The sequence below is a fragment of the Danio aesculapii genome, chromosome 17, assembly GCF_903798145.1.
Source record: "Danio aesculapii chromosome 17, fDanAes4.1, whole genome shotgun sequence".
Lineage (NCBI taxonomy): Eukaryota > Metazoa > Chordata > Actinopteri > Cypriniformes > Danionidae > Danio > Danio aesculapii.
Window position 1 is genome coordinate 20,212,426 of NC_079451.1, and position 17,500 is coordinate 20,229,925.

Here is a 17,500-nt window from a genome sequence, read left to right on the forward strand (position 1 = left end):
TATATATATATATATATATATATATATATATATATTATTATTATTATTATTATCATTATTATCATTATTATTATTATTATTATTATTATTATTATTATTATTATTATTTCCCAGTAATGGGTTGCAGCTGGAAAAGCATACACTGTGTAAAACATATGCTGGATAAGTTGTCAGTTCATTACGCTGTGGCTACCCCTAATAAATAAAGTGACTAAGCCAAAGGAAAATGAATGAATGAATTATTATTATTACTAATTTATAACTATTGAGTTAGTAAATAAATAAATATATACATTTAATCAATGTCATTAATGTTATTGTTATTATTATTATTATTATTATTATTATTATTGATGATGAGTTATAAACATAAATAAATAAATAAATAAATTAATTAATTAATTTAAATTAACATAAATATAAACATAAATAAATATAATAAATAAATAAATAAATAAAATAAACATAAAATAAAAAAATAAACAAACGAACACATAAATAAATCATTTAAAATAAACAAAAATAAATAAATAAATTTATAATATCATCTGGTTTAATGGTACTGCAATAAAATTTAAACTAGGGAAGGTCATTTTATATCATAGATATAAAGACAGAAATATCTATATCGGTCATATATCTGTGTTTTTTAGACTTGTGTTGAACTGTATGTTTCTCTTGCATTAGACCAGAAGGAAGCACATAATCAATTCAGAAGCATAGCAACAGAGTCATGCTGTGTTAGTGTTGCGCATACTGCTATGGCATTGCAAAAGTGCAGCTGTCAATCACTGTACCGGCTTGTCTCATTGGCCCACTGTCAACGCTGCCGCCAAACCCCGCCCTGTCACAGAAAGGAGGCGCCCAGTGAGCCTCACAGTGGCAGTTCTTCTTATTGTTGCATTCCTGTAAACACAAACCAACCACTATCAATGCCACACACAGCTTAATCCTTGCTTGCTGGACATTATCATCAACATCCTGCTGCTCAATACTGCATCAATTCAGCGGGATAACAGTGTGAGATCTCCTCATGAGCATTCAGTTCATGGATGCTCTGTTCCGAGTTACATTCAAGGGCAACAGTTTCCCATTTGCACAAAACTGCATTAATTTTTTTTCCATCAGGGCATGTGTCGAGGGTCGCCGTGTAAGCTGATTGATGTCACTCCATGTTTAAATCACAGTCTGAATATTGCATGCCTGCTTTCGAATTTGAAAGATCATCCATGTCTTTCCCATCAAAAAACATGACCCAACTTTTCAATCTCCCGAACTCTTAACACGCACATCAAACTTTTCTTGGATGCTTTGATGGTTTCAACATGGGTAAAAAAGACTCTCAGCAAAGATACTCTTCAGATTAAGAGCTGAATAAATGTAGACTTGAATAGCATTATGGTCTAGGATTAATCTAAATATTTTTTAAAAATCTGACTTTTATCTGAGGTTTATCAGATAAAATAGACAAAACATTGTGCAACACTTCGTATATCTTAAAATTTAGAGGATTTTCTGTAAAATAAGATTTTTTAAATGAAGTTATGCCCATGTCGAAGTCGAAGACAAAACTATTATTAGCTTATATATATATATATTATAATAAACTATTATACACACATGAATAAAATGTGCTATTGATAGACTCTTGAAGCCAAACAACAACTTTAAGATGTAACTAGAACCTAAAATGGCAGTAAGCACAGAGGTTGCTAGGCAGTTGCTAAAATGTTTATGTCATTGCTAGGTGGTTGCTAAGCAGTTGCTTAATGGCAACGCTCGTGTACATGTTTGATCAAATGCTAATACTTAGTAGGCATTTCTAGCATATGTTGTTGCACTTAGATAATCATTAATAGTATGTAGCTAATCATTATTAGCACTTGGTACACATGCATAGTACACAGGAAGTCCTATTTGCCAGTCAAATGAGCCAATACCCAGGTCCCTACGATGTTTTGATATAGAGATATTGCTGTTTTTACATCGTTGCTAGGTTAGCCTGTTTTATTGCTATGTGGACAATTGACAGATTAGTGATGATACATAGAAGCCTCTTGCCAATATTGGTGATATAAATCAACCTCGATGTCTCTATGACAGCCAAAAACTGGACTTGGACTTTATGTAAAAATGGCTAGCCATGGTTTATTGAAAATATAATGCTAAATAAGTGTGAAAGTGATGCATGAAAAATGGCTTGCCATATCAGTAAAATAAAATGGAGTTTAAGTCATAAAGTTTATGAGAAAATTATGTTTTTTTGAGAAAAATAATATTTAAAAATTATTTATTGGAAAACTAAACGTCTGATAAACCTGAAAAGCTATAGCCACAAAATCTAGCGCATAACACAGCTTTTGGCCAAATTTGGGGCATGTATAATTTTTTTATATAACTGGATTATTAAAATGTAATATTTAAAAAAAATGTATTCCAAAACAATAAGTCTGATTGGCATGAGGAGATATAGCAACAATCTTAGGCACATTTTGACCAAATTTGGGCCTTGTAGCATGAATGGCCAAGAAGGAGATACATTTGTTTTCGAGGACAGAGTAGTATAACAGTATGTTGGCTTTCTCAAGCCAAAATAAATATGGAAAAGAGCGGTTTGATCATTTTTCTAAACATCTCATTTCTTGCTTTACGAAAAAAAAATGTGTGTCTCTATTCTCTATCATGATGAAATACAGTATGCATCATGTAATTTATGCATCATCATAAAATTCAGGCTTTGGAGGTCTAGTTTTGGTCTGAGACTTTTTGGCTCAGTCTGGCTTTGAAAAAAATAAATAAATCACTAGCAGCCGGATGGTCCAAGATGCAGACAGAGTTTCAGACATCTTTATTACCAACGATCAGATTGTCCTGCAGTGCAGTTCCAGTAAGGAAAAGACCTTGTTTGAAAAAAAAAATGGATGTAATTGCATAGCCTACAGAAAAAAAGACAAACTGCACTTATAGAAGTGTGTAGCAAGAGAAAATAAATAAAACATTACAAGTGTACACACGTGCCCTGCAGAGTTGACATGGGGCACAAATGCAAAAGATAGTACGGGGGTGTTTTGGCCACAACGTTTCATGATTGCATTTTAGCACTCCTCTGTGCATACAAATCAAAAGATGATGAATGACACTTTAAATGGTACACAAATAAAATAATGACTTCTATAATCTTATTGGAGTGACTGAGATCCATTGTTAAGCACTTCAGTGGCTGAAACAAGCCTTTAGTCACCCAACATGCTGGAAATACAATAGTGTAGTGAGAGAAAAAAGGGTGATTCAGTATTACTGTAGTATCATTTACAGTGGGACTCAAATAAAGGTGTAGAACCATCTCAAGGATGATCAGAAGAAATAGACAGCACCTGAGTTAAATATGAGTGTCACAGCAAAGGGTCTGAATACTTAGGAACATGTGATATTTTAGTTTTTCTTTTTAATAAATCTGCAAAAATGTCAATATTGGGTGCTGTGTGTACATTAATAAGGAAAAAATGAACTTAAATGATTTTAGCAAATGGCTGCAACATAGCCAAGAGTGAAACATTTAAGAGGGTCTGAATACTTTCTGTACCCACTGTACATACTATGTATTGTATACATGGCTATTTTTCTTCATATTTTGCTTTAGTCATTTATGTAAGTTGTATTAGCTTATTAAAGGCTTAGATTTTGGAATTACAATTTATTACAAAAATGCAGGTTATTTCAGTGATTTAGCTTTTAACTTTCAACACACACACACACAAAATGTGTTTAGCTTTATTTACCTTTATTTGCATTGGTCTAATCTTTAATGTCTTTTAAGATCTTTAAAGACTCTAATGCTCTATTGCATACAACACATGCAAATATATGAAGGCCAAGCTTCAAAAAGCATTACAAAAGTGGTCCATAAGTCCATATTTCAAGACTCTTCAAGCCAAACAATAGCTTCAAGATGTACTATATGGAAATGAGCTGTTGGAACATTCTTCTAAATACTCCTTTTGTGTTTAATGGAAAAACGGAAGGCATGTGGGTTTTAAAAAAGCAACATGATGAATAAATGATCACAGAATTTAATTCAGGGTGCAGTGTGTCACTTCCAACGGCCGCATGTATCAAGCTATCAACACAAGGTTATGCTGTGATCTAATTTATTGCAGAATCCACATTTTATCTGTGCTTTCAGGGGCTATTTCAATCATAGCTGTAATCTAGTTCATGTGAAGTTACAGTATGTGGACCTAGTTAGCTAAGTGATGTCCCCTTGGCAGACAGCTACACTGCAGAGGGCAGGACTTTCAGTAGAGGACACTCATTTGTGTGGACTTATTATCATCTTATTCCAGTGCATTATAGCTAGTCAGAGATCAAAAAAAATTCTAGAAGATGTAAGAAAACGTACCCCTCTTCCATTGCACTTGGCAGAGCACTTGTGCACCCCAAACACACTGACATTCTGACACTGTCGGTTCAGACACATCTGTAATGAGGAGACAGAAACAGACAGAGAACTCCATGTTACACAAGGCAAGGAGACATTTGTGTTATAGTGTATTGTAGCATTTACAGTTGACAGATATGGATTTTTAAGGGCAAGAGTGGCCAATTTAACGTCAATAGTCAGTTTTATATTTGTTTGGGATAGAAAATGTATTAACTGGAAAAGCTAACAATTTTATGCTCTATTGCATACAACAGAAATATGCAACCCAGGCTCATTCTGAAAATCTACCGCTATATACATTTCTGGAGAGCGCCAAATACATCCCAGGAGGTAAATTTTTTTTTGCAGTTTTTGTTTTTCGCGAATCCACCAGAGGTCGCTGTGAATGCTTTTTGAGATCTCAAATTTTTCTCGCTAGTGCCATTTGCACCTGCTGTTCTTGCGTAAATCCACAAGAGGTCGCTGTCGACTGACTGACTGACTGACTGACTGACTGACTGACTGATCGACTGACCCACCATCCTCATTCCCTAAATCCAACCAATAGTGTTTTCAAAAGCACAGATTGACCTGCCCACCAACTTCCCTAAACCCAACCGACAGTGTTTTAAAAAGCAATCCAGAAAATGAAAAGCTCTCATCTGATTTTTACCACATTTTCAGATTTTACCACATTCTCACCCTGTTATTTACTTGTTTTTTTTATTTCAAGAGTTCACACTTAGCTGATGATAGATTATAAAGCGAGTTTGGCATGCTGTCTCGGAGAGAGCCCTGAGCTCAAGAACCTCGAACCCGGGGCTCCCTCCCGTTTGCAGAGCGAGAGGGGAGTTTGAGCTCAGGTAGGTCTCGAGAACTCCCCTGCTTGTTTATGGCGAATGAAAGATTAGGGATTGGTATGGAGAGATATATTGCTGATTAAGAGTTTATCTATGGTGACGATTTGGTCTGCTCAATTCACCTATGTCATATGTCTTTGGCCTGTGGGAGAACCTGGGGGAAGCCCTCTCTGCGTCTTAAGTCCGTGGACATACATGGTGAGCTAACTGGACAAAATGGTAATAACATGGAGGTAAGTGGTCAGCTTGTAGCGCAAAACAGCGTCGTACTGCCCCGTAGTGTTCGTTTTAAAGACAAAATGCAGCCATACATACCCCTGGCTACATGATTCGCAATCTTCAGAAATGTATATAGGGCTACGTTTTCAGAATGAGCCTATGTTGACAATATATGGAGGCCAAGCTTCAAAAAGCATCACAAAAGTGATCCATATGTCTGCATTTTTTCAAGACTCTCGAAGCCAAACAACAGCTTTAAGACATAATATGTGGAAAATAACAGTTTGAACATTCTTCTAAACATCTCTTTTTGTGCTTCATGTAAAAAACTAAAGTCATGTGAGTTTAAAAAATAAGATGATGAATAATGTGTATCTATTATATCTCATTTTTATCCCTGTGGTGATAAGTTATATCTTATCATGTCTCATTATAACAATATATCTTAGGGATGAAAAGAGCCCCCGATTTGCTCAATTGGTGCACTGGTTGAAAATAGTTGATGATGCAATGAATTGAAAAAGTGTATATTCGATACAAGTTGGCATTTTAAGTTCAAAAAACAATTCATGAGCTATACTTTTATTGTTTAGAAGTGACCGATATTTTAGATGTAGATTGATTTCTGCAGTCTAAACTGTTAATTAAGTGTGTTCTGTCATCACCATGCTGTGTGAACATGGCGTATAAAAACACTATGGAGACCTGAGGAGAAGTGGGGACTAATTGCTTAATGCTGACCGTCAATCAATCGATCCACCATGGGAAATAACAAAAATGTTTGTGCTGGTTAATGTATTTGAGATGTTGTGCTACACTCAGCGCATAACTGACATGTCACAGGTATATAAATATATATATATATATATATATATATATATATATATATATAATTGAAGTCAGAATTATTAGTCCTCCTTTTTCTTTTTAAAATATTTCACAAATGATGTTTAACAGAGCAAGGAAATTTTCACAGTATGTCTGATAATATTTTTCTTCTGGAGAAAGTCTTATTCTTTTTATTTCAGCAAGAATAAAAGCAGTTTTTAATTTTTTAAAAAACATTTTAAGGTCAATATAATTAGCCCATTTAAGCTATATATTTTTTTCGATAGTCTACAGAACAAACCATCGTTATACAATAACGTTATACAATTATGTTAAAAAGTCATGCAAACACATCCATTTCTCTGTCATGAACACGTTTGTGACTGATCACGGCTGTGTGCATGCACACTAAACAGACTTGGTGCAATAAAATATGCATTTTGCTAAAATATTTGTTGTTGGCATTTAATGGTTCTTTTGTATAATTTTAAAGCCACATACATTTTTATGATAGCAGTAAGTTAATAGAAAGTAATGGGTAAACAGCTTGTAAGCTAGTACAATTTTAAACTCGAATTTTGTTGAATGCTTCTTATAGCAAATATGGTAAAATGTAATATTTTTCATTATTTACTTTCTTTTTTTATTTGGTGTAAAATAAAATTATTCACTTTTTAAAGATTTTTTAGATTTTTTAAAGAGCAGTTTTAGATTCAAATTTTTCTAATGTTCTTCTATTTGTTTGGCTAACTATAAAAGGTAATGCTGTCAATACAAAACAAAACAGAAATTCTGTTTGGCTTCAATAGTAGTTATACTGTAAAACTCTATAATAGTAGTGAAAATAAGAGTGTCAGAGGTAATATCATTTGCATACCTTTCAACGAGTTTTAGAGGAACTGACATTCGCCTAAGACTTTTTATCCTATGAATCAAATTGAAATCAGATCATACTGGATTGTGATAGATGTGAATCGTATCATATAGTATTGCTAGCTACTTCAAGTATATTTAATGTATCATATTGTTGGCTTGGCTATGCGTAGAGATACAGTAGGCATCATATCAGCTCCAGTTCTGAGATGCACCTCCCTTATATGTATCACATGTGTATATATTATAATATTATGCATAAATATAATATAATATAATATAATATAATATAATATAATATAATATAATATAATATAATATAATATAATATAATATAATATAATATAATATATATAATATAATATAATATAATAAATATAAATAATATAATATAATATAATATAATATAATATAATATAATATAATATAATATAATATAATATAATATAATACATATAATATATAATATAATATAATATAATATAATATAATATAATATAATATAATATAATATAATAATATAATATAATATAATATAATATAATATAATATAATATAATATAATATAATATAATAATATAATATAATATAATATAATATAATATAATATAATATAATATAATATAATATAATATAATATAATATAATATAATATAATATAATATAATATAATATAATAAATATAAATAATATAATATAATATAATATAATATAATATAATATAATATAATATAATATAATATAATATAATATAATACATAATATATAATATAATATAATATAATATAATATAATATAATATAATATAATATAATATAATATAATATAATAAATATAATATAATATAATATAATATAATATAATATAATATAATATAATATAATATAATATAATAAATAATATAAATAATATAATATAATATAATATAATATAATATAATATAATATAATATAATATAATATAATATAATATCATATTTTGAATATCTTTTTAATCTTCAGCCTCGCTCATCTAACATTATTTCTTGATAATAAAAAGAGAAAAATATAATCTCATTATTTACCCCATTGATAATTCATAAATTTTTCTTAATTTCAAAAACTTGCAGATCTCTAGTCAATCCTTTAAATCTCTAGCAGATCCTTTAAATAACTCACTCAATAAAATGTATAAAGTAAGTAAGTAAGATCATTTGTGTGAAGAGGAACACACTTGTACCTTTCCCTCAGCACACTTAGTTCCAGCAAGCACCAGTCCAGGATCAGGCATGTCATCTCCCAGGTACACGTGTGTTCCTCTGCACAAAAGACGTCCTCCTTCCTGCAGAGGTATATTCGTCTCGATTGAAACTGCATTGGTTCCGATCACTGGCCGGTTAGCACCTCCTTGGCACTGAATCTTACCACACCTGGCATCTCTGTTTCAGCCGAAACACAATGAGAACAAAAGTGCTAAATGCTCTTACGCCTAATAAAAGGAATAATGCCATAAAACAACAGACATTTCTTGAGGTAATTTTGCTTTTCACAGCCTCTCATTCGTGTGTGAGGAGCAGAGATTGTAATTAATAGTGACAAGAGATTATATGCGAAACCACGGGGCCGCTTCTGTCACTGAATAATAATGACACGCTGCAGAGAAATTAATAAAATTACATTCATTACAACATGTTTGATGGGCGTCCCGTAACAATTAGACAGCAAGTGACATTAGTGAATCAGAACAGCCTTAACAAATACTGTTCCTCATTTCACACTCATCATATTAACATTCTTTTGTTTTAAGAATGTGTCGTCCACAGAAATGACTATTGTTTAATATGAATTAGAATTTTGCGTGCACTGCAGAAGCACCATAAAAGCTTAAGCTTTCAATAAAAGTAAAATAAATACATAAATAAAAGCTCTGTGATTAGAAATTACTAGAAAGAAAGTAAAATATAGTAAAATAAAGTATCAAACAATGAGAAAAACAAGCAAAATTAAACAAAGTGAGGTAAAAGTCAATAAAAATATATGAAAAATATAAATCAAAACACACAAGTACAGGAAGCAAACTAAATAAACTAAGGCAAAAAGCTATTAAAATATATAACATATAAATAAAAATGAAAGTGGGAATCTGAAAATTAACAATTATTATTTAACAAAAAAAAAAAAAAAAAATAAATCACAACACAAAAATGAAAAAGAAACAAAAAAGGAAAAATCAAAGCATTAGAAGCCAAGCATTATAAAACAATACTACATTAAAGAGCCTCTATTATGGGTTAACACAGGTCTAAGTGAATGGAAACATCCAGTTGAGGTTTAAATCTGAAAGTGCACTGTGTTTAAAACTATTGATTCTTTACCGAATTAGTCGACTCAGAATCGTATAAATGAATCGCGTTGGGTTTGGATCTTTTGCCTGAACGCATCAACGTCAATACGGTACATCACCAAATATGAAGTGCTGGATCCGGTAAAACGCGAACATGCCTTTCCCTTCGACACTAGCAGAGCACAGGGGATCACGGGACTGATCATGACATTAAGATGATGATCACTGACAGATAGAGATTCGGCTGTGGGGAATAAACAGTTAAAGTTCATTTTCACAACAATACCACAGTACAGCCAACCGTGTGCTGTGTTTGTTCCTTTCATTTTTCTGATGATTGCTACAATAACCTACAGTGCAACATGGGATTACCGGCCGTTTGTTATTAAAGGAAGGAGCAGCAGAGATTATTATGTACAGGACTTTATCAGTAACTGTTACAGTTTATATGGATCAGTTTCTTCTTCCTCAGGATCATAACATGTAAGTGTAATTATAATTGTTGCCTCGTTTTCTGTAGTTTGCAAAATATTTATTTAATTGTGTGTTGTAACTTATGATTGTTTCGCGCAGCTTGTAATCACTTATCTATTATAGATCAGTGCTTTTAATGCATCTCTCAGGTTAACTCTTTTTATTCACATATTGCGTTCAAAAGCACGTTGAAAACGCAACGTGTGCTTCTTCCTTTACTGATTTAAATGCGCTCGCAATCCTCTGCCGTTGGTCTTTGCTATAACCACCATCAGCTGTTCTTCACACGTGCGGCATGGTCAATTTTCAAAATAGTTCAACTTTTGCCACTCTGTGGATTAATTCTGAATGTGTCATTGTAGTTACTCGGGGTTAAGCTGCGGTCACACTTGACTTTTCTTCCCATAGACTTCCATTCATACGCATGCGAATGCGTCAGACCGGAAACGCGGGGTCATGCGTTAAGTTACGCAAGTTGGTGCGGTGCAAAGTTCAAGCTTGGTGAACTCTGACCTGCGAAATCGCATCACTTGACTGCGTGAGACCAATCAAGGATCAAAACAGGACCTCTCTGGACAGAAATTTAAAATATTGAGCAATCGTTGCCTTTTTAAATGTCTAATTATCTTGTTTAATCCCGCCCCTTTTTGCAGCGCCGTACGACAGAATTTCGCACACACAAAGCCCAGTGTGACCGTAGCTTTAGGGTTAAGAGTAGGGTAATATGTTGGTGTTTAACTGCATTGCTTTATTGCACTCCTGCATTGGGCTCTCACATGCTCTGAGCTACTTCATAACCGTGGTGGGCGTTTCTCTCTGTCTCACACTGAACCCAGTCGACCAACCACAAAAGACTGGATCATGAGATTAGCCTCACGCAAAGGAGGGGTTTGGGAACAAATTAATTGCTGAATCATATTGGAGTCGTTAAGATAATTAGGTAAAAATAAATGCATATTATAAGACAATGAAAGTGTTTTTGACCTTGCATGCATATTAGCCTGTTGTTGGAGACCCCAAAACCATAATAGGGGCTCTTTAAGTGATGCAATATTAAAAAAAAACATTTATAATCAGCTAACACCCATAATAAATAAACAAACAAGCAAAGAAACAAACTAAATAAATAAATAATGCCATATTTAGAAAAACGTACAGCTCCAAGTGTTATCAAAACTGCATACCTTGCTTCACATTTTGCGAAGGACCCTTTAGAGTCTTTTCCACAATTTCCATAGGGATCACCTGCAGAGTTTACTCTTTCAAAACAGATCCCCGGGGCAGGTTTTGCTCCTGAATAAAAAAAAGGGTGAATGAAAATAACACAGCATATGCCTGCTGTCAGAGGTGGAAATATGATGCTGTACAATTCTTCCATCTTGTTTGAGCTTGTATATAAACTGAAAACAGATGAAAGGAGAACATATGTCAGACTGTGGCCTGAATCCTTTTGGAAGGCAGTCTGAACAGACATATGGAATAAATAAGAGCAATCACTGTGTGAGCTTTCAAACTGTTCGAGCTCGCCATATGAACGCATGGACGATTAAACGTGACTTTCTGGCTCGACAATGCTTGCATATTGAATTACGGTGTCAAAAATGTATGATTAATGAAGTGTATATTTGCAGTACCTTATGATCTATTTCTGGTCAACCAAAAAAGCCCTGCATCGGCCTCGGAGCAACTTGCATATTTAACCTTTACTAGTACCAACCTGGTCCCCACAGTGTGATGCACTGCTGCTCGTGAGTCTGGCAGATGCCGTTGTAGCAGTAACCATCCATATTGTGGCAGGCATGGCCATCGTGCAGGTACACATTAGCAGGACAGTGAGGGTTTGTGCCGGTGCAGAACTCGGGTAAATCACAGGAGTTACTGGACTCTCTGCATGGAGTCCCAGCTGGTTTTAACTGCACACATAGACGAACAGAGAGCTTAGACAATAGAAAATATCTGAATGTGCACAGCATCACCTAAGGTTGATTTCTTTAAAAAATTATAATAAATAAAGAGCTAAATATATAAAGATGAGAAAGATGAACTCTGATGAAGGCGCTGTGGGATAAAGCCAAGAAAGGCTTTGCATGAATTAAAGATTACTGGTACTACAATCTTTTTGTTTGCTTTTCTGGTGTGTCAACCAAGTGAAATCTAAATGAAACCAATTTCAAAATTAGTTTTAATTACAAAACAACACAACAAATTAAATAAAAAAACAAGCTAAATTAAGACCAGTACAAAAAGGGAAACATTTGAGGTAAACAAACAAACAAACAAACAAACAAACAAACAAAAGTAAACAAATACTTACCAAAAATAAGAAAACAAAAACAAATGAGCTACAGTTGAAGTCAGAATTATTAAACCCCTTGAATTATTAGCCCCCCTGTTTATTTTTTCCCCAATTTCTGTTTAACGGAGAGAAGATTTTTTTTCAACACATTTCTAAACATAATAGTTTTAATAACTCATTTCTAATAACTGATTTATTTTATTTTTCTTTGGCATGATGACAGTGAATAATATTTGACTAGATATTTTTCAAGACACTTCTATACAGCTTAAAGTGACATTTAAAGGCTTAACTAGGCTAATTAGGTTAACTAGGCAGGTTAGGGTAATTAGGAAAGGGGCTAATAATTTTGACCTTAAAATGGTTTTAAAAAAAATTAAAACTGCTTTTATTCTAGACGAAATAAAACAAATAAGACTTTCTCCAGAAGAAAAAATAAATACTATCAGACATGCTGTGAAAATTTGGGAAATATTAAAAAGAAAAAAATTCAAAGGGGGTTTAATAATTATGATTTTAACTTTAGGTACACAAAGACAAGCTATCAAGCTTGTTACAAAATGTTGATAAACAAGTAAAAAACAAATAAAAAAATACAAAAACAAACAAACAAACAAAAAACTAAAGCAAGCAAAGTAAATAAGAAAAAAATAAAACAAGCCAATTAAAAAAAATAAACAATGGGAACAAAACAACAAAAATGTAAATAAAAATCAAAATACAAAACAAAACAAAGAGGTGAACAACAAAGAGAGCTATGTAAAAGATCAAAAATCAAAACAATCTATGTAAACAAAAAAGAAGAAACAAAAAAGCAAGCAATAATACAATAATGCACACAAAAATCTAATAACAAAACAATAAAGTAAACAAAAACAAGGAGTGAAAAAGTAGCAAAACAAAGAAATAGTGAATTAAACAGAACAATTACAGCCAAAAGTAAACAAAAACCAAAAGTAATTGAACTAATTAGAATATTTTAAAAAGAGGTAATTCACGTTTTTAGGCCAAAACGTTAGTGTTATTTAAATTAAAGTTCAACACAGTACACAAAGTTCATTTCAATTCATTTTTAGATATTATTTTTTATTTTTACAGATTAATAGATTAATTTCTTTTTATTGACTTTTCATTTAATGAAGTACTTAGCTGAAATCTTGTAATTTGCCTGAGGTCTATCCTGGAGGCCTGTGGTTTTGCTTCTTTTTTTTCTTAGCAAGCGCTTCTGATTTATGTGTCTGGAGGCCTGAGAGGAAACTGACTGCCTATGTTTGGAGTGTAAATGTCGGTTTATGTTGCACTTATTAATGGGGCAAGGAAAATGGGATTTCCACCCTTTATTTTACATTCTGAGGGAAAATTAAGTGAGGAAAGAAGGACAGGAGAGATTTATAAAAGTACCTGACAGTTTTCACAGCACTGTCCATGTGCACAAACAGCATCTCCCTTGAGGGTGCAGGTTGTCGCATTACAACAGGGGTTCAGACACTCCTATAAATACACAGATCAGAGTGGATGTGAAGGCATTGAATTATATCACATGCGGAAAAAAAGTCACAACATAACAGACATCATAACAGACATAATTTAACAACTGAAGCTTTAGAAGTACAGTTACAAATATGTTGTTTTATTTGGTCAAAAAAAGTGGTGGAAATGACTCACCAAAAACCTAAAAGCATAAAATAAAATAAAATAAAATAAAATAAAATAAAATAAAATAAAATAAAATAAAATAAAATAAAATAAAATAAAATAAAATAAAATAAAATAAAATAAAATAAAATAAAATAAAATAAAAAATAAATAAAAACAAATAAAAATAAATACATAAATAAGAAAAAAGACAAACAAAGTGAACAAAAATAAACAAAACAATTGCAACAAATTTGTATTTTTAGGGTATTTGATACAACTTAATCAGCACTGAAAAAAAATGTGGTCCAAAAAGTGTCATGATTACATTATTGTATTGCCTTTCACAATTAATGAAGCACAAAGTTGAAATCATGTCATAAAAGAGTGTGAAATGTGTGCTTGTTACAACCCCCTGATGTTAGTCTAGAGGAATGGGGTTTGACATTTAGAGTACAATTAAAATACATTTTATATACAGTGAATGAAATGCAAAATACAACCAAAGCAGATACCAAAAACGTTTATTTACAATTCCCAAAGTGAACAGAACAACGAGTTAACCCGAACACGTCCTGAAGGTTAAATGCCTGTTGAAGGTGCAGTATCAGCAGACAGTCTACTAATACTCAAATGGATCATCAAAATAACGTGTTACCAAAAATATGTGCAAGGAATCATGAGGGGAAAAATAAAACGCTACAATAGCACAGGATTTGACATTATCCAATTAGAGGTTACCGAAAAACAATGGAAGGTGACTCTGAACAGACTTCCCATATGATCACTGCGTTAGATATTAGTTCCAGGTGTGGAGTTTATATTGTTTTAGGAAAATCCCTTCTGTCAACCAGTTCTCTGCATCCATGGTTACAAATTAAAAAAGAAAAACTCCAGCATTTGGAAATGTTAACTTTGGGTTTGTGTGAACGTCTTGACATGTCTGGTTTAAATTAGTGGTCTGTGCATTGTTCTGATTTAAAAAAAAAAAAAGGAAAGAAAAAGAGTTGTTTTCTCAAACTCTGAACTCTTGCTATCGGTGAACCGTGTTCAAGTGTGTATGTGAGTGACATCATCACTGACCCAAGACTGGAAGTGATGTGAACGTCAGAGTCCCAGTACAATTGAAGGAAAGAGGACATTTATCTCAGAAGAGAAAGAGAGAGGAAGAGACAGAGAGGTAAATTCTGAAGGGTGAAGATCATTGGGTTTCTTTTTTTGTAAGTGAAGCAGAATTCAACAGAAGAAGCTCACTAAGACCTTGAGCACTAACATTTTTTTTCATACACCCCATTTGATGGACAAAGTTTCAATGTCTTGTTGCAGCATCAGAAAGGATGAATTGGGTCTTACTCAGGGAACAGAAACACCATAAACAAAAACAAGTAAACAAAAGTAAACCAAAATACTGTATAACCAAACAAGCAAAGTAAACAAAAACAAAGTATACAAAAACCTAGCAAGAGTTAACTTGAATGTAAACAACAAGTGAAAAAGTAAACAAACAATAAAACAAAAATAAAACATCAAAAAATAAATGAAACAACGTAAATAAAAAACTAGAAAAGTAAAGTTCGTAGACAAACTTTATGGTGGCTTGAGAAAGCCTAGTCTGAAAGTTTGAAGTAGCTTTAAAGTTTAAATAATTGAAGTACTTTGAAACACTCATAACTACATATATTTAGTACGTTTCTAGTATGAATTGGCATGTTTCTTGATAGGCAGTTGACAAGGGGTTCTGAGTGGTCGATAAGGCATTGCTAGGTAGCTGCTAGGTGGTTGCTAAGGTGTTCTAGGTGGTTGCTAAGGTGTTGCTAGGTGGTTGCTAGGGTGTTCTGAGTGGTTGTTAGGTAATTCTTGAGGCGCTGCTATGTGGTTGCTAAGGTGTTGCTAGGTGATTGCTAAGGTGTTGCTATGTGGTTGCTAAGGTGTTCTGGGTAGTTGTTAGGCAGTTGCTAACATAAATTAACATGGTTCTAGTATGAATTAGCATGTTGCTAGCATGTTTCTAGCATAAACTAGCATGTTTTTAGCATGAATTTAGTATGAAGTAGCATATTGCCAGTATGTTTATGGTGTGAATTAGCACGTTTCTAGTATGTATGTCATTAGTTTGTTTCTTGTATGGATTGGTTTGTTGTTAGTATGTCCAATGTAAAGTCAAAGGCATTTTTTTTATAATGGAAGTCTATGGGATGGTTGCTAGGGTGCTGTAAGTGGTTGCTAGGGCGTGGCTAGTAATTTGAAAAGTGATCAGTGATTGGCAGATTGGTATTCTGAGTTATAACCTTAAGTCTGTATGACAGTCTGACGTAAAGTTATGAGGTCACAAAGATTGGTCCAATGTTAAGTCAATTTTCCGGGTCAGTTTTCGGAAAACCGTTAGTGGGATCAGTTGGAAAAGATAAAGCAACTTAATTCAGTATAGTTTGGAGGTTGGAGTTAGTTTAGTGGTTGTAGTATGAACGGTCTAGGAGAAGATGCATTCTTAAAATAGTCTAAGAAGAAGAAGAAGAAGACAGAAGATTATTAAGTGTATGTAGTATAACAGTTCTGTATGTTGGCTTTCTCAAGCCACCATAATAAAGCAAAAAAACAAAAAAACAAAACAGCAAAACAAAAGTAAACAACATATTAAATAAAGTGTGTTTAAAGATAGGCAAAACAAAACAAGCAACGGTAACAACAAAAAACAAACAAACAAACAAACAAACAAACAAACAAAAGTATGTCTTTAGGGCTTTTTTCACTCGTTTTCTCCTCTTTTCCATGTTGAACAAAGTTCTGCTGTGAACTGAGAGAGATGCTGAAGGCTTGTGCTGGGTTTGGTCAATCCTCTGGCTGAAACTACTCCACAGCGTCACCAAAATCTCTTTACAGACCTGCTGTTTTCTCTAAACTGCCCTCATCCAGTGTGTGCTCACGGGTGCCATTCTCAAACAAACTTTTCCCATAAAATGATCCGGGACTTTGAATTTGAGGCCAGGCTTTAATTCCTTCTAGGTCTACACTGATATCTAAATTACATAGAACATTTCTGAAGTCTTCATTACATTACATGATACGTATGTATGTATGCATGTATGTATGCATGCATGTATGTATGTATGTATGCATGCATGCATGCATGCATGCATGTATGTATGTATGTATGTATGTATGTATGTATGTATGTATGTATGTATGTATGTATGCATGCATGCATGCATGCATGTATGTATGTATGTATGTATGTATGTATGTATGTATGTATGTATGTATGTATGTATGTATGTATTTATTTAACAGGGACATGCACACAAATTACATTAACCTCAAAGAGGAAAGATGCATTGTGCCAGGTTGTAGCAGGATTGCTATTTTCCACCTGCAGTCCCTGGACAGGTAAAAATTAAAACAATAATATCCAATTAATTAAAAAGTCAGTTTAAAACATACAGGCATAATCGCATATAAACTAAAACACTAACAAATCATCTCACTCAGTGTGTACAAAAGAGGTCTTGCATCTAGGGACAATACATTCCCCTCTTACCATAGAATGTGTCGTTCTCGATGTTTTCTCTATTTTGG

General features: G+C 32.9%; 1 protein-coding gene across 1 annotated transcript in view; it reads right to left on the bottom strand.

The window, feature by feature from the left end:
* Positions 1–17,500, bottom strand: part of adam12b (ADAM metallopeptidase domain 12b) — a 164,240-nt gene that overhangs the window by 20,871 nt on the left and 125,869 nt on the right. Inside the window, exons 13-18 of the mRNA XM_056477759.1 lie at positions 13,694–13,783; positions 11,714–11,909; positions 11,181–11,289; positions 8,419–8,617; positions 4,400–4,477; positions 798–906 (exon numbers count right to left, since the gene is read on the bottom strand). Of these exons, the coding sequence (XP_056333734.1) occupies positions 798–906; positions 4,400–4,477; positions 8,419–8,617; positions 11,181–11,289; positions 11,714–11,909; positions 13,694–13,783 (781 nt within the window). The remainder of the gene's footprint in view (positions 1–797; positions 907–4,399; positions 4,478–8,418; positions 8,618–11,180; positions 11,290–11,713; positions 11,910–13,693; positions 13,784–17,500) is intronic.